The sequence below is a fragment of the Salminus brasiliensis genome, chromosome 7 (assembly GCF_030463535.1).
Source record: "Salminus brasiliensis chromosome 7, fSalBra1.hap2, whole genome shotgun sequence".
NCBI classification, from domain to species: Eukaryota; Metazoa; Chordata; class Actinopteri; order Characiformes; family Bryconidae; genus Salminus; species Salminus brasiliensis.
Genome location: NC_132884.1, coordinates 5,735,972 through 5,754,149, shown reverse-complemented (window position 1 = coordinate 5,754,149; position 18,178 = coordinate 5,735,972). Strand labels below are relative to the sequence as shown.

General features: G+C 42.1%; 2 protein-coding genes and 1 pseudogene across 2 annotated transcripts; 2 read left to right on the top strand and 1 right to left on the bottom strand.

Annotated features, from left to right (window-relative positions):
• Positions 1–2,914: 2,914 nt before the first annotated feature.
• LOC140559849 (MOB-like protein phocein) lies at positions 2,915–9,215 on the bottom strand. Its single transcript, XM_072683535.1, has 8 exons — positions 9,109–9,215; positions 6,795–6,857; positions 6,552–6,652; positions 6,248–6,290; positions 5,604–5,690; positions 5,104–5,183; positions 4,309–4,420; positions 2,915–3,829 (listed from the first exon to the last, which is right to left on the bottom strand). The coding sequence occupies exons 1-8, from the start codon at positions 9,166–9,168 to the stop codon at positions 3,698–3,700; spliced, it is 678 nt and encodes a 225-aa protein (XP_072539636.1). The 5' UTR covers positions 9,169–9,215; the 3' UTR covers positions 2,915–3,697.
• A 2,154-nt stretch (positions 9,216–11,369) lies between these two features.
• On the top strand, positions 11,370–13,307 carry LOC140559851 (gamma-crystallin M2-like; annotated as a pseudogene).
• A 2,658-nt stretch (positions 13,308–15,965) lies between these two features.
• LOC140559850 (gamma-crystallin M3-like) lies at positions 15,966–17,517 on the top strand. The gene is made up of 3 exons (XM_072683536.1): positions 15,966–15,974; positions 16,183–16,425; positions 17,239–17,517. The coding sequence occupies exons 1-3, from the start codon at positions 15,966–15,968 to the stop codon at positions 17,515–17,517; spliced, it is 531 nt and encodes a 176-aa protein (XP_072539637.1).
• The last annotated feature ends 661 nt before the right edge of the window (positions 17,518–18,178 follow it).

The following is an 18,178-nucleotide window of genomic DNA, read 5'->3' as shown; positions in this document are numbered from 1 at the left end:
AGACCTGCCAGCACACAGTTACGCTGAGTTCAAGCTCAGCCCTAAACACAACTTAGCTCTGTCCAACCTAACCTCTCTACGTTCAAATAAAAACAGGCTCGACCACCCCAGAGTGTCTTGATCAGACCAACAAGCTTTTACTAAACATAGCCCAGACCTAAATCCAAGCTATGAAGAAAAAAAAATTTATGCTCTCTATACAGACTCAAAATGGCCCTGAATGTACATACAGAAATACTAAAGATAACCACAAACCAGTTCATTCTCTCTCTGCCAGTAAATGTGATGGAAGAAAATGAATAAGGATTCTTGTAAAAAACAATATAATGCTGGAATTTCGGTCCAAAGTTAATTTGACTTTGGAAAAGAATATTGTTTAAGTGTTCCCTAGCTGTTCACTCATCATACTGTCTATTCTGTCTTGGATCTAAAGACATTTAAAAAAACTAAAGATTTTTACAAATATTTTGAAACAGGAAACTTCAGTCCCTAAAAAAAGACTGAGTAATGTCAGTGCACATTTAGATTATCATGGAAGTTAAAAGATTTGGAATTTGGAAGTCAAACAAATAACCCCTGTGAATTAAGCACTGGGCATTATAAAGATGCATAGAAGGTCTAAAAAAACATCTGGGTTACAAAATATCTGACTATGCATTCAAGTTTTGCTTATATGACTATAATCATATTGCCTACTTCCTGCTCATCCTTATTTGAATCACTTTAATTCGGTGGTCTCCAACCCTTATCCTGGAGATCTGCCTTCCTGAAGGCAGTAATTAGTTGGATCTGGTGAGGCGGATTAAGGTTGGATCCAAAGTCTGAGAGAAGGTAGTTCTGCAGGAGCAGGGGTGAAGACCACTGCCTTAAACTCACTGTGTAAAGCTCTAGTGATGTAGTTTTCTAATTTGTCTTCCAGTCCAGTGCCTTTCAGCCTTGCTCCTCAACCCTGGAAGTCCTGAAGGACTTTACCCTATTCCCAACACACTGGATCCAGTTATTCAGCTCAGTAACAAACCCTTCCTGAGTTGCAGGTGGTTTTAGAGCAGGAAACCACTAAAATATGCAGGGCAAGGTGGTCCTCCAGATTAGGGTTGGATCCAAAGTATGTGAGAAGGTAGTTCTCCAGGGGTGAAGACCACTGGCTTAAACTTACTGTGCAAAGCACAAAATGTTCAATGGAGCAAGGCAGAGACATTAACCTGCCACATATGCAATAGTTGCAAAGTTTGCAGTTCCAAAATAACACCAGTGAATGGATTTACAAGTCCATAGGTTTACCAGGACAAATTCATAAACTACCAGTGCCTGCAAGAAGTAGTGCAAATGATCTGAATGACACTGTATTGTGATGTGCCTTAAATTAATCGTTTGGATAAGTCATAACTGCTTTTATACTTTTATACAAAAAGGATGATGTCATCACGTTCTTTATATACTTCATATTTTTATTAACTCTCGATATTACGATACAGTGGACTCATTTTCTTACATCATTACAGTCATACTGCTCTTCGATCAGCTTATTCAACCAGCCAACTTATTTATTTATTTAAACAAAAAAGTTATCTATCTATATATATATGTATCAGTATATCTGTAGTCTGTCTTTTTAGCCTTCCGGTTTAGAAATCCACTCATTCTCCCACAAACCACTATTATCTGTGCATATGCGTTTTCATTTAGATCAATATTCAGGAACTGAGTTGTGTTTATGTACATAGTTCAGATTAGTGTGGTTTAAAAATCTTTAATTGCTGTGAACCCTTTTTTTTCATTGTGCCAAAAAATGTGACATTCAGTATGACATGCAGTAGGTTTTACACACTGGAATGTTGGGGAAGTGCTGTTGACCTAAATTGTAGCATCAGTTTGCTTGAGGATCTGGTTTTCGGATTTTACTTACAGCCCTGTGCCTTACAGTCTTAGAGGACTCCCTACCCTGCTCCCAACACACCTGATCCAGTTATTCAGCTCATTAACTAGCCCTTCCTGAGTTGAAGGTAGTGTTACAGCAGGAAACCACTAAAATATGCAGGGCAAAAGGGTCCTCCAGGACCAGGGTTAGGAACCACTAAACCAATTGGAGCAAGCTCATATCATAAATTTAGTGTGTATATGGTCATTTAAGAGCAGCTCTGCATCTTGACGTTGTTCTGCTTTCTTGTCTGTACACTTCTGCACCGTTATTCCTAATCTGTAGTAATAGTTGAAACTGTAATTGCTCACAATTGCACAATTTGACTGGTTTTGGTCTCATTTCTTTATAAAACTCCTAGATTCTCTTTAGGTTTGTGGGAGGGTTTATATTTATTGAAGTTCTGTATTTTACTGTAGACAGTCATAGATAAGTCTTAAGTCTTTGTTCTTGAACCTGTGCTAATGTTTACCTTTACAGATGCCACAAGTGTTGACAGGTTTACATCTATTCGAGAGGCATTTGCCATAATTAAGTTTTATTGTATTTAATTTTTTTTTTAAGGTTTGTTGTTGAAACACGTTTCCTGGTTTCTAAAGGTACTTTTGTTGGTTCTTAAGTGGAGACTGTGTTGTTCTCGTTAATAAATATGAGTGATTGATTCAGTGGACTGAAAAACGTTTGTTTGCATGTAAAATGAAGATCACAAAACTGGCCACTGTTTCAGCTGTGTTCCCAAGCCTAGGCTGCAGCCGAGGTAGGGCGGATCCTCAGTAAGATTGTCCAGTTCCTAGAAGCCTATTGGTCAAACAGATGACAGCGTAATGAGGCAGAGTGGTGATATCACCAGAAAGGTCCTGCCTCTTGCAAGCTTTTTATGACGTAGTAGCTGAGAAATGAAGCCTACCTGGGCTGCAGCCTAAGCTTATTATTGTGCAAATGAAAGGCTAACATCCAAAGGTAGTTTAATTCTACTTGTTTATTCATTATTTATTCACATGATGAAAATGATACAGTTTTTAGAAACCCAACAATAACAAACAAACAAAAAAAAAAGACTGAATGGTCTTAGTTGTGAATGCTTTCAAATGACTTTCTTTGTAGTTTTAAGTAACATTTGCAATAACTTAACCAAAAGAATAAAGAAAACACAAGCATAGAAAAGCAAGCAAAAGGTTAAAAAGATTGAAGCATGTTTTTCTTAGATAATGTACAGTACAGGTGTGGCAAACATGGTTTCCCTGTGGTTAAAAACCCTATAATGACACTAAAATGTCCCTGTAGTGTTTCTATAGCTCTACCGATGGCAGGGCTGAGTATTTGTATCAGCCAGCTGATTTTTCTGAAGCTTAAAATGTCTCATTCCCTCAGTAAAAGAAAATAGTTTGACCTCTATGTGGAATCGGATGTATGAGTTTGGCATTTCTAAGGTCTCTCGTGGTGGGTTCTGTTGTTGAAGATGATGATGATGATGATGATATTTCGATGGGCACAATGGTATATCAAACAATGTATGTATGTGGGTGCATGTGGTGCGCTTTTATACAGGTGAGGTACTTTATATACGCAATCCAATCAAGCCAAATGTGTGCCTGGCAATAGGACGTGTTAAAGGAAGAACTCACTCAAAAATCCTAACAATGCTGGTGATAAATACAAGCTAGTATGGGTCAACTGGCATTATGTAAATAAGATCCTGTGAAGTGGTCCCCACTAGCATTGATCGATCATCAGCAAGGGTAGCATTTTTGCATGAACTGGCAGCTTCAGTTGACAAGCTCAGGCCTCACTCTCTGCAGAGCCAGCATTCTGCACCTCCTCCTCCAGAATGGGTACGATTAGATTGTCCTTCGACATCAGATTATATTTCATTACAAATCGAGTAAACCGGTGACACAGGAAGGTCTCATTCTATAGAAAAGAGAGAAAGACAAAGTATATTAGTCAGGCACTGATTGTAGCTTTCCTCAAGTCCACTGTCACAGGGGCTTTGGCATTTCATTTCAAGCATGTCGAGTTTGAGCTCCCCTTCTACGGACACGGGCACAGGACGCACCGGAGTGATGAGGCCTCAATCATCAACATCACCGTGTTCTCCTGAAGTGGCATTTCGATTTTTACTGTTTCGCCAGCTATAGCTTTCAGTGGGCTGGGTGTAAAAAATAAAGAGGCAAGACTGTTATATAACAGTTCTGGGGTTTTAGAATTGGCCCGTTTTGGTTCTGCTGGATTTTCTTTTCAATGAAAAGAGTGATTGAGGTTCCTGGTTTGTCACTTCCATGTACGAAACACTCATTATTCAACTATGCCAAGGAAAATACAGTTTTTGCACTTTTAATCCTGAGCTAAAAACTAACCTGTTAGTTCAAAGTGTCAGGATCTTAGCTCACCTCATATTTGTCAAATATCTGGCGGTGGTGAAAGTAGGCGTGGGAAAATATCCTGTAGATGCGGCGGCAGACAGATCCCAGCTTTGCCACAGATGACTCCTTTATGCTCACCCTGTTAAAGAGCCACAGACATTCCCTTAATATGCTTTAACATCCACACATATTTAAGCAGTAAGATAAATATAAATCAAATAAATAAATCAAAAAAGCCCTGAATTTTATATCGAGCATGCCTTAATACCGTGAGATCCAACTAATTACTAACAACTAACGAATTATTACAACAGTAACAATTCCTAAACACCAGGACAGACTAAGTGGAGGTTCTTGAAGCAGTACGCAATTCAGAATAACTGCTGACATTATAAGGCTCAACCTCCGTGGTATTGATAGAGCCATAAAACTGTCGAAGGATCAAGTTCAGCCAGAGACGTTATAAATGAGGAGACCGGCCACTGGTTGAAATATTAATGGGTGTTCAACATGGCGTCTGTTTAGCCCTTCGGCAAAGAGAGACAATCAGCTTGCTGGTTACGCAGCTAGCTGAGGAGGGTCGACATGCTAGCGGGGAAAGCACCCCCTCGATGTGGAGATGAGTGCAAGCTAGAAAATAATTGTGTGTCCATTACTGGGCCAAACACTACAAAGTACTGTTTCCCTCAGCTACATTTTTAATGGCGAGGAATTGAGTTGAGAATAGGAAATTATAGTGAGGCAAAAACAAACAAACAAACAAAAAACCCCACCAACAACACGCTAATAATACACATGATGGAGTGCCAGGCTGATGCTTACCGGCTGGGGAAATACTTGTTACTGTTCAGAAGACAGGCAGCTCCATCCAGCGTATGTCTAGTATAGTCGATAGCAGGACACTGGGGAAAGACACAGAATTCGGTAAACAAAAACACAAGGAACTACACACTGCCTTTCACTGTGATGAGCGGTAATAGCAGCTGCTTCAAGTTATTTGAGGAACACTACTTAATGTGCATGACCCTTTACTCAAGTCAAGACCCAGCATTCTCAACCCTCACACTGAAATTATGATGAGCTAAGCCTGAGATCAAATCTGACTGCTTTTTCACACTATCAGCATTGTGTATTTACCATGCCCTGGTTTAGTTAGCTGTATGTTACATTACTCTAGTCTATACATGTTTATATAATCCTTCCAGTATATATGTACATTGTACAAAAATGATTTATACATAATGTCTGATATTGACCTTATTAAATACAGGTAGTTGGATAGTTTGGGTTTCTGGTTCAAACACACACACACGCTCCCTTACCTCTTTGGGGGTTTTATGTGCAGCACACAGAAAGATCCACTGCTCTGTAGCCGTCATCTGTGTACATGTGTCCGGGTGGCATTCTCCCTAAACAGTCACACACACACACACAACAGAGGGGAAAAAACAACACGTGAGATCAGGAAGCTGTAATAAGGTCTTTACGTATGTTTGTGAACTATCTATAGTACTTAAATTTAACTTAGGTGTTAATTATCCAAATGACAGTTGTTCACTATATGGACAAATGCATTGGGACACCTGCTCATTCATTATTTCTTCCAAAATCAAGGGTACTAAAAAGTGTTTATCCTGCTTTTGTTAGAGTAACTATCTCTACTGTCCAGGGACGAAGGCTTTCTGCTAGCTTTCAAAGCATCAAAAGTACTGGATAGAGCACCATCCATCATTCCAGAGAACACAGTTCTTCCACAGCTCCACAGCTCAATGCTGAGGGGCTTTAAACCCCTCTAGCCCATGCCTGGCATGCTCTAGAGTCCCATTCTACTGACAATACTTCTCTACAGGGACTAGACATCTGTGTTAGCAATAAGTGCAACTTAAAGGAGCTGAACGCATTAATTAGAAGGGGTGTCCACAAACATTTGGGCATATAGTGTTATGTGCAACAGAGAAATTTCTACCTGTAACTTAACAGCAAGGCCATTCAGTTCCAGACAAAACTGTCTATGAGGGACAGAGAAAAATAAAGTCAGGACAATCAGCTGCTAATCACACAAGCTGCCCTACTTCACTGAGATATAAGGACACACATAAGCCATTTATGAGAATTATAGATATTACATATAAAAGAAGGGTCAGCTAAATGCCATAAATGTAAATGTTGTTAAGAATTCTATCAATCTCTTAAACCATGTCAAGAGGTTTATTAAGAAGACCTTTCAATGTCCCCCACATTTACTACCACCAATAATACAGATACAGTACCTCAGGTGTTCATATTTCCAAACACCCTCGTCCTGTCCCTCTGGAGGCTCCAGGATCTTGTCGATGTTGGCGCAGTCAGAGCGAATGTTCTGCTGAATGTACTACAGAGGGAGACAGAGACTTGGTTAAACAGCTGACAGACCGACGTTGCAAAAGGAAAAACACACAATACTTCCAGAGAGCAGCTGAACCTGGTCACCTCAGGTTCCCATGGCCAGCCAACACCCAAATCTCAAAACCCACCTGCTGCACAGCCAGAGTGCTGTCCATCTCCTCAAACGACTCATCAGGCCAGTTGTAAAAATCCTGTCAGCACATTCAGAAAATACCATTAATGCCACTTCAACAGAAATACATAGACCACAGTACCATGCAGGGGTTAAAGAGCACATGAGCACATTATTTACAACAACAATTTATCTCAGCAATAAGAGTGCGTGCACTTTTAGAAACACCTGATCACATTAGCTAAAACATCATTCTCATGTTAAGAAAACTAGCTGAGATCTTATAAACTAATCTGGTTGCTGATTTCTCCTGGATGTCCCCCAAACAGTGCAGGAATGTGTTTCATCAATTCCATCCCCATCTCACATGACTTAACATCATTAGGCACTGATTTACCAAACCTGGTGTTGATGATGAGAACTCTAAATAATACTAGACTCCCATGAGGAGAGCTTTGGAGATGTTTTAATGAACACAGTGATGGAAAAACACGACTTTCTGTAGAAATTGTATCAGTGATATTCTAATATCAGTGTTTTAATGAAGAAATAAACTAACACTAACTGTCCAGATAAGGTGATATTCATGCTACTCATTTTCACAGATGTATTAACATTGTGCATTGTACTGTACATACACAAGCAATCAATGCTGTGCTTGTTTTTTTTTTTAAAGGGATTCATCCACAGTTTTTCTTTAATTTCTTTTTTAGATGATGATGATGTTCAGGTTGGGGAACTGCAAAGGCCATGGCAAAACCTCCAGCTTGCAGCTCTTGAGGTAGCTAGTCCATTGTGGATTCTGGGGTGTGTTTAGGATCGTTACACTGACTGTTCTCCCTCCTGCCATCAGGAAGAAGGTACCGCAGCATCCGGTCCAACACGACCAGACTCTGCAACAGCTTCTTCCCCCAAGCCATCAGACTCCTCAACACAACTCAACTTCTGAACTGATGTCTTTCTGGTACATGTACACTCTCCCTCTCTCTCTCTCTCTCTCTCTCTCTCTCTCCAACCATTTACCCCAGGAAAAAAGGGGAAGCATTTTTGCACAAAGCATTGCACTAATAACTTTACTACCTCACTGGACTCTATTTATTACACATTGCACAATTTGCACACTACCGTCATTATTTATTATCCTCTGTCTGCACTGTGTTGTGTTGTCTGTCCGCACTTGTTTGTTTGTGTTGCACTTGTGTCTTGTATGCACTGTGTCTATGTTGCACCATGGTCCTGGAGGAACGTTGTTTCGTTTCACGGTGTACTACTACTGTATGTAGCTGAAATGACAATAAAACCCACTTGACTTGACTTGACTTGGTGCCGAAGCCAATCTTCAGCTTTTTATTCACAGATGGTGGGAAGTTTTCATTTTATTTAGCTAACTGAATGTGAATATGTACAGGTTGTTCCAAACTGTGGAAGATAAACACCTCCAGCCCAGATATGGTGCTGAAATTCCTGCTGATTTTCACAGGTGTAGCTGTAAACCCACTGCACTGCACTGCAGCTACATACACACCAATGTCAAATGCTGCTCATCTCCCATCTTCCACCACTTTCCTAAAACAATAATGAGCCTGTTTCCCTCTAAGGACCTCTCTAAGGACCTCTCTAAGGACCAGCCAAGTTAAGGTGGCAGCAATGTTTGTCTTCTACTGTACACAGCTAGCTATATCTACTAGCTATGCTACAGGTCAGCAGCTAGCTAGCTAGCAAGCTACCTAGAAATGGCAGCTGTTTCACGAAACTAGGCGTTAAATCGTTTATAATCCATATAAATTCAGTCCAGTATTAAGTATTAATCTATCAGTGCAACGTAGACAACGGATAATATGCTGAAAGCTGCCGGACCCAAACCATTTCCTTAGAAAAACAAACGATAGCTGCAGGCTAGCTGGCTAGCACTAGCTACTAGCTAATACGCTAGCAAGGTTAGCTAGCGTGCCACCTAATTTTGTGGCCCAACATAGCTATATCGCTAGCTAGCTACCTCCAGATGATACCTCGGCAACTGGATTATCGTGCTGGTTAGTTAGCCAGCCAGCTAACATTTAGTCCAACAAGCCAACAGGTGATTACAGACAGATTAGCTAGCAGGTTTACGGCTAACGCAAGCAGGCTAGCTAGCTAGCTAACTCTATGGCTTCCTACCCTGCGTTGGCCAGCCAGCGTATCGCCAGGAGGAGGTTTATTCGACACCCTGCTTTACTCTACTCTGCACTTTTTGTGCTTTTAACGTTTAGAAATGGCTCTGGCCCACAGCTCTGTATCTGCTGAGACGACACTCATTAGACTGAGCGTTTTTCCAGCTGTACTTTGTTTACCTTCGCCTTGGTTCCTGGACGGTTCCTCCTCAGGACTGCTGCTCCCTCCGCCATGACCATCTCGGCAATGTTCCTGCTCTGACAGATTCTGCTACAACACGCCAGCACCCCCTACTCGCCTTCTGGAAGTACTGTATTTACAGTTCAGGCAGAAATGTGAATGTGTTCAGGCTGAAATCGGTTCAAAAGCAGGTCATGTTTGGGTGGATTTGTCATGTTCCTGAGGCGAGTGGCCTAGCTACCCAAAACCAGAGGTTCAGTGGGTTAAACAGCCCTGGTCAGAATATCTGTCTCTGTGGGGAACACAAGGCCATAATAGTGCATCAGGGGTGCACAAACTTTTGCACACAACTGTTTCTGACCTCCAAATCATAGTTTTAGACATCTCCAGTCTTCAGTTATGACCAATAATAATAGTATTGATATCTACATATGTCCTGAATTACAGTGTAGACATCTTTAAATTAAATTAAATAATTAAATTTAATTAAAATAATCATTTAAATTAATTGGACTTTTTGCCTGCTATGGGCTGGAGCTGGTGATAGAGCTGTGGAGCCCACGCCTGGCTGTGTCCTCTGGAATGATGGTTGATGCTCCATCCAGTATTTGTGGATGGGGTGATGGGCCATGCCCTGGCTCATCACCCGAGGAAGGACAGCACCTCACTATCAAGATGAGTAAGGTACACATGCACATAGATCTGAGCTGGAGTTGAAACTAGCAGGAAGGAAGATCTTCTGGAGGGGATTTTAATGGAAATAACTATGAAAACATACGTTTAGTTTATTAGATAAGCTTATTTAATGATGCCAGGCGTGGACTAGAGGGCATAAAGGCCTCAACCAGCATAGAGCTGTGGAGGAACTGTGTGATTTGGGGAGTTGGTGATGATGATGATGATGATGATGATGATGAGGGGGTGGGGTGGTGGTGATCATCTAACATCCTGGCCTAACTGAAGCTGCTCTTGTTGCTGAATGCAATCAAATCCTCACCTCAGTGCTCAGAGTTGCACTGTTTTTTGTGGTTTATGCAGTTTATGATGATGTTCAGGTTGGGGAACTGCAAAGGCCATGGTAAAACCTCCAGCTTGCAGCTCTTGAAGTAGTCCATTGTGGATTCTGGGGTGTGTTTAGGATCGTTATCCTGGTGTCGAAGCCAATCTTCAGCTTTTTTTTCACAGATGGTGGGAGGTTTGCTTCCAGAATTTACTGGTATTTAATCGAATGCATTCTTCCTTCTACCAGTCAAAAACAGTAAAGATGTACGGGTTGGGTAATTGGCGATCCAAATTGGGGATAAAATGACTAAATGATAATAAAGGTACATGTATTTATTACTGTACAGTGTACACTGCACAGCTAAATGTGTCCTCTGCATTTAACCCATCTGTGGTAGTGAACACACACACACTAGTGAACTAGGGGCAGTGAGTACACACACACACCCAGAGCGGTGGGCAGCCAACTCCAGCGCCCGGAGAGCAGAGAGGGTAAAGGGCCTTGCTCAAGGGCCCAACAGTGGCAGCTTGCCGAGCCCAGGAATCGAACCCACAACCCTGTTATCGATAGCCCGGCGCTCCAACTGCTGAGCCACCACTGCCCTAAATTACCAGTGTAATGATAATGGTAAAAGTGGGTCCATAAATAAAAGGGGGCCCTTGGAGCCTCACAGTTTGCCTTGGTGCATTTACAAGTCTTGGTGGCCAAATCAATAATGGGTAAATGGGTAATGGGTACTATCTCACCTTAAGAATCCTAACTCTTATCATTTTCATGTTTAAACATGGTGCCATTTCCAGTGTTCAGGCAATGCAGTTGTCTAATAGCCTGTTTTTTCACCGTTTGCCTACCATACAATGCACTACCATACAACACACACCCTTATTACTCGATTCCATAAGGTATTTGCTTTCTGCACACATGCAGACATACATACACACACACACAGATGCACAGTCATGCCACACTTTCTAGAAGCAACCGTAGTAGCTGAGCAGCAATGATGACTTTAAGCCTTCTCAGCTGTAAACATGGACACCTTTTGATAGCGGATTACTGGATAAAAGGTGGTTTGGTAGGTGCCGAGAATAAAAGAGGAGGGGGCTGAGCAATGTGCGGGCCTATGCCGTTTGGGCTGATGATTCAGGGCTTTTTCCTCTGTGGCCTGGATCAGAACCTTGGCAGTGTCTCAAAAGCGCCAAATCCCGCTCATTACAATAACAAAACCCTTGATCCTGCCACCCTGCGCTGAGGTTTATAAAACAGGACGAGCCGACCATGCCATGGCTCATCACCCGAGGAAGGACGGCACCCCACTAACGAGATGAGTAAGGTGAGAGTGAGAAAGAGAGAGAGAGAGAGAGAGGGCAGAGAGACGGGATCATGCAGATCATGTGTGCGATATATAGCCCCAGAATACTAAGAATACTATACACTTGAATCTGGAGAAGAAAGCACTGTAAATGACTACTAAAATATGTAGTTATGAGGATGAGGATGTGTAGAACGTAAGGCAGTGGTCTTCAACTCTGCTCCTGGAGAACTTTCACCTTTCTACAGACTTTGGGTCTAGCCCTAAGCTACCCCCTTATGATCCAACATGAGGACTGAATAGGGTGTGTCAGATTTGGGATGGAGTTGAAACTTGGAGGAAGGTAGAACGTCTGGAGGACGTTCTTATCCAATAGGGTGTGTCTGATTTGGGATGGAGTTGAAACTTGGAGGAAGGTAGAACTTCTGGAGGACGTTCTTATCCAATAGGGTGTGTCTGATTTGGGATGGAGTTGAAACTTGGAGGAAGGTAGAACTTCTGGAGGACGTTCTTATCCAATAGGGTGTGTCTGATTTGGGATGGAGTTGAAACTTGTCTAATGACCATGTTATTAGAAACTTGTTTAATGACCATGTTAAAACCTAAATGGACTCTTAACTATCTGCCACTATAAATATCACCACTATTGACTATCAATACCATGATTATTATATTATGATTATGATCAGAGCAGTTTAACAGTATAGATGGTTTAGAGATTTTTATCAATAATTAATAAAGAGCTCTGATCAGAGGAGGGTGGGTCGGGTCCCCCTTGTGAGCCTTGGTTCTTCCCAAGGTTTCTTCCTCCAGCTCTGAGGGAGTTTTTCCTTGCCACTGTCACCGTTGGCTGCTCACTGGGGTTTTTGATCCTTCAGGTTTTCTTACGATATTTCTATTTTGTCTTTTACTAATTACTAATTACGTAAAGCTGCTTTGTGACGACAACAGTTGTAAAAAGCTCTACAAATAAATTTGACTTGACTTGACTTGCAGGAAGGTAGAAAGGTCTGGAGGATGTTCTTAACCAATAGGGTGTGTCAGATTTGGGATGGAGTTGAAACTTGCAGGAAGGTAGAACGTCTGGAGGACGTTGGTTAAAAAATATGAAACAATATGGCAGAATTTAGGCTGCATATCTGGCTACTGCTGATTCACAACATGTCAATTTAAGCTGAACAGCAGTTTTTTCACTTTGCCTGTCTCATTGCAGATCGTATTTTACGAGGACAAGAACTTCCAGGGCCGCTCATATGAGTGTGACACCGATTGCCCAGACATGCACCCACATGTCAGCCGCTGTAACTCTGTCCGAGTGGAGAGCGGCTGCTGGGTGCTGTATGAGAAGCCCAATTATATGGGATACCAGTATGTCCTGACCAGGGGAGAGTACCCCGAGTACCAGCGCTGGATGGGCTACAATGATACAATTCGCTCCTGCAGGACCTTCTCTTATGTAAGTGTGTGTGTGTGTGTGTGGTGTGGGATTAGTAGAGACAGAAGGAATGAGAAAGAATCCAAAGTTATGTCCCTGTCTTTGAAGTGTATGTGTGTATAAATATACAGTATATATAAAAGTATAACCATTGTTTGCATTACCCCTCCAGAACAGCGGGGGGCCCTACCGAATGCGCATCTATGAGAGGCCAGACTTCCAGGGCCAGATGATGGAGTTCAGTGACGACTGCGAATCCGTGCAGGACCGCTTCCGCAGCAGGGACATTTACTCCTGCAACGTGATGGACGGCTACTGGACCATGTATGAGCACCCCAACTACAGGGGCCGCCAGTACTTCATGCGGCCTGGCGAGTACAGGAAGTTCAGCGACTGGGGTGCCACATGTGCCACCACCGGCTCCTTCCGCAGGATCACCGAGTTTTGAACAGCCCATGGCCTCTTTGTCCTTCTGATAGACTTCCCAATGAAATAAAACATCAACAATAAAGCAACATGCCCTTATTGTACATGTCTCCCCACAATCAGACCCAGTCTAGTCATTTCTGAGTTTGGTTTGACACATCGGGTTGCTGTTGTCTGTAGATCAGTGTCATGCCTGTGCGCTGGTCTTGTCATCATGGAGCACTGCACAGTAGTGAGGAGACCAGGCAGTTACCTTGCATCTGCAGTTTAGGAATAGTCTCAGATTAAGTTAGAATGTTGGTTGTTCTCTATTAAAAAATCATTAATAGCGGTTCTGCTCAAAGTATGACCAGCTGGCCAAAGCTAGGCAAAGAAATTTCCCTTAACTTCCTTCAAACATATTTTATATATAATTAATATTAAAAAAAATAATGATGATGATAATAATAATAATAATAATAATAATAATAATAATAATAAATACATATTTAAAAAGTATATATAGATAGACAGACAGACAGACAGACAGACAGATAGATAGATAGACAGACAGACAGATAGATAGATAGATAGACAGACAGACAGACAGACAGATATATAGATAGATAGATAGATAGATAGATAGATAGTAGAATGCTATAAAATTAATTTTCAAAAAATAAAAACATTTAAAATCCACCTTTTTTTTAAAAACTTAATTATTCCATTAAATTAAGTTTTGGCACCCTTGGTTTATAGTCTAGGCCTAGGTGTAATGCATACTTGAGAAACTAGCCTAATACGAATCAGAAGACAGATGTTAAATACAATAACCACAGCATTTGTTTAGTCAGAATTCCTCTGCATCTTTAACTTTTCAGTCCGGTAGAGCCCTTACAAAAATCCTACATGGCAAAAGTATTGTAAAGTTCATATACAGGAACATAATACAAGAAGACTACAAAATCCTGCACCTAACAATTGGGGTTACACGGTAGTACACATAGGCAGTGGTGTCATATGAGATGGGTGGTTAGGGTGATTCTAAGGGCCTGTGACTGACAGGGGGAATTGTAAGAGTTGTGGGGCTCAGTGTAATACCTTTTCATAGGGCTCAAAATCCCTGGCAGTGCCCCTGCGCATAGGGCCCATTCCCTTCCCCCAGAATCACCCGCTACATTGCAAACTCTATAAGGTAGGCACCTCCCTTCCTCAGTATTTAACGATGAATTAAGCCCACTTCTTTATCTTCTCTCGGTCATCTGTGTTGCTGTGACCGTTTGATTTGGTGATCCGATCAGCAGCATTTCATTTTGGGGTCTTTTAAAGGTTCTTCACTCTCACACATCTCTATGATGGAACCAAAAGAGGTTCCTCCATAGCATCTCTAAATTTGTAGCACCTTTATTTTAAAGAGTGTACATATATCTCCCACCATACTACACCTTCAGTCCCACACTGCCCTCCCCCACCCAAACCCAAACATCTTCTTACCTTCTTTTCCATAACCACCAGCTAGATCTGTCACCTTCTTCTGACAATTCCTTCATGGCTGCCCTCAGTCGCAGCCTCTGAATCCAAAATGATGAGCAAAGATGTGACAGGCTTTGCTAGAAGGGTGCCAACACTTATCACTACTGGTCTAATATATGCTCTCTCGCCTCAGCCACCAAATCTGCATATCTCGACTTTTTCCTTTCCTAAGCTCCATCAATTTCATCTTCAAATAAGACTGTAAGCTCTATAAAATAAACTGTCCGCTTGCTTTCCGAATACACCACCATATCCAGCCTCAGTGCAGTTACTGCAATGCAATGTGGAATCTGTACCTACATCTGCCAACAGCTTGAACAGCAACTTTTAATAAAGTACATTAAAATACACCATTTCTTACAATGCATGAATAAACCATTATCAGTTACTGCTATGCAAAAAAAATAAATAAATTAATTAATTAAACAATTTGGGAAGCCATTTTCGTTATCCTTGATATGATCTGCTATTATTGTGTTTACTGGGGGTTTTATAATAATTAATATGTAATAACAAGTAAAGCTCGTCAGTGAGACAATATCTGGGGCCACTGTACCGCTATTATAAACGATAATGATAGAGACAGTTCCAGCTCTCACATTTCAGCTTATTGATCCCCCTGCACCGCACCAAGGTCAGAGGGTCAGAGTTCACCCAGCGGTGAAAACATGCCTCGTTGGCAAAGTTGTCATCTAGAGAAGTATCATAGACAAAGCAGTGCTTTGTAAAAAACAGAGCCTTTGTTGAAATGCCCAGCATCACACCAGAAATCCTGAAAATAGCATGTCAGGACATTTCTAGGCCGGGTTCTGAAAACATTCTCAGACAAAGATGAATAAACACTGTGTAATGCTCCTCACTCTAACTGTACTGTGCTGGCTTACTTCATACATTCACAATGCAACTGTGTTGTTTCTAAGTCAATAACGCTGTTAGCTGTTTGTGGGGCCTAACTAAGGAAATCGTGAACTTTCCTCTTGTTTTGCAAGCAGGATCGCTGGTGAGGTCAGGTGAGAAGATGCCGTGGTTGTGCTGACTCATGCTGCTCATTATGGAGAAAACAAAGCTCCCTGTGATTAGGTTTTCACTATGGATGGCTATATAAAGAATACTCACCGTTGCTAAAGCACATCAAGCAGCTTTTCCTTTTCCAGAGGCAGCAAACATGATGGGCAAGGTATGTGAGAGACCCACGATGAAGGAAGGTCATAGCTATGTTAACATCTTTGTGCTAACGTGCTAACATGGCTATAACATTCATGGGAAATGGTTAGCATTCATTTGACTAGCACTGGTTTAGTGACTGCTAAGAATCAGTTCCCAGCCGCTCCTGGAGGACGAGCTGGATGTCCTCAAATATGTTTTCTACATTCTTCATTTTTCAGATCGTCTTCTACGAGGACAGGAACTTCGGTGGCCGTTACCATGAGTGCATGAGTGACTGTCCCGACCTGCACTCTTACTTTAACCGCTGCCACTCCATCCGTGTAGAGAGCGGCAACTTCATGGTCTATGACCGCCCCAATTTCATGGGAAACCAGTACTTCCTGAGGAGGGGCGAGTATTCTGACTACCAGCGCATGTTCGGATGGAACGACTGCGTCAGGTCCTGCAGGATGGTCCCTACGGTAGGAAAAATATTTAACATTTTGTACATAGGCCTACTGACTGTCTGTCACACCGTTAGCTGGTGGTCTAAGATGGTCTTCGATGGTCAAGGTGGTTGAAAAGCTGGTCATTTAGGCGAAAGCACACCCATGGCTGGTAAACCCCCAGCCAATATGCTTATGTGGGGCTTGGTGGGTTCCAGGTGGGCAAGGGCTCTGAGCGGGCTTACCAAAAATGGGCCCGATTATTTATCTTACATCAAGGCCCCATATCCAGGTCCAGGTGGGTTCAGGTTTAACCCCTACTGGCCTCATCACTAACCCTGGGGCCAACTTGGAACCCAGGGACAAAACCTTGTGGTTTCCAGCTGGGCTACCCATACAAGTCCCACACGGACAAGCTAGCTGGCCAGCAGGTTAAGATGGTTAACTCAGCTTAGCTCTTGACCAGCATTTGCATATATTTACATTTAAGTTAGATGGACTAGCTGGTCTATCTGCATGACCAGTTGAACTAAGGTGGGGCCAGGGTAGTCATATTGGTTAACTAGTTTGGCCTTAAGCTTTTTGGTTAAGCTGGCCATACTGGTGTTTAAACCGCACAGAATCATCTTGTTTGGAAGTCCTATCCTGACAACGTTTGGCAAAAGAGCTCTCAATAAATCCATTAACTAAGATAAGATAAGATAACATAAGATAGTCCTTTATTAGTCCCGCAGTGGGGAAATTCCCAACTAAACTACCAAAGAAACTTAACTAAGAACAGCATCAGGACGGATAATAGATAAACCTACAGGTCACCCTTGTCTTTCTGTATGTCTGTTCTCCATGCAGCACCGTGGGTCTTTCAGGATGAGGCTGTACAACCGCATGGACTTCGGCGGCCAGATGATGGAGCTGATGGATGACTGCCCCAACACTATGGACCGCTTCCACATGTCTGACTTCATGTCCTGCAACGTCATGGACGGTCACTGGCTGATGTACGAGCATCCCAACTACAGAGGCAGGATGATGTACCTGAGGCCTGGAGAGTACAGGAACTTCAGAGACTGGGGATGGGGGTCCAACTTCAGGATTGGCTCCATCCGCAGAATGATGGACGGCATGTAAGAGGTGCTCCTGCAGATGTCTCCTGTATGCTGTTATTCATTTTTTTAAATAAATGGCGTGTCTACTCCAGTATAACCTCTTTATTTGTTATCCTTGTGTGAACACACTGAACAGTATTACATCGGTGACAGTGATGACTACGACATTTTAAGCCTCATTGCTCAGGGAGAAATGGATCGCCAAGAGAGTTAGCTGTAGCGAATTTGACACAGTGGCACATAAATCTGCTTTAGAATAAACAGGCAATCAAATGAGATTGAGCACAAGTACTTACACGAGGTGGAGTGCTCAATGATTTACAGTTAAAGACAACATCGGGCAAATAGAGTAAAACTGCAATGAGGTGGGTTTCATATGTGGGCCACCCTGCTAATATTGGGCTAACTCAAAATCCCTGTCCCTTTGATGTCCATTAACCCCTTACAACTCCAAGGCTTATTACACACCAAGGTGTATTACTCAGTAACTACAGGGACTTCTGTGCAAAACTGGTGGGCAATCGGTGGGCCACAGGCTTTTTAAGGGGTTAAGAGGACTTTGCTTTAAAGAACTGAAAGAAATTCTATTTTTAATGTTGCAATTAATCAGAAATTATAATGAATTTTCCTTTGATACCATGATGTAAACACATGATCAGGGGACTCTGACAGCTAGCTAGATC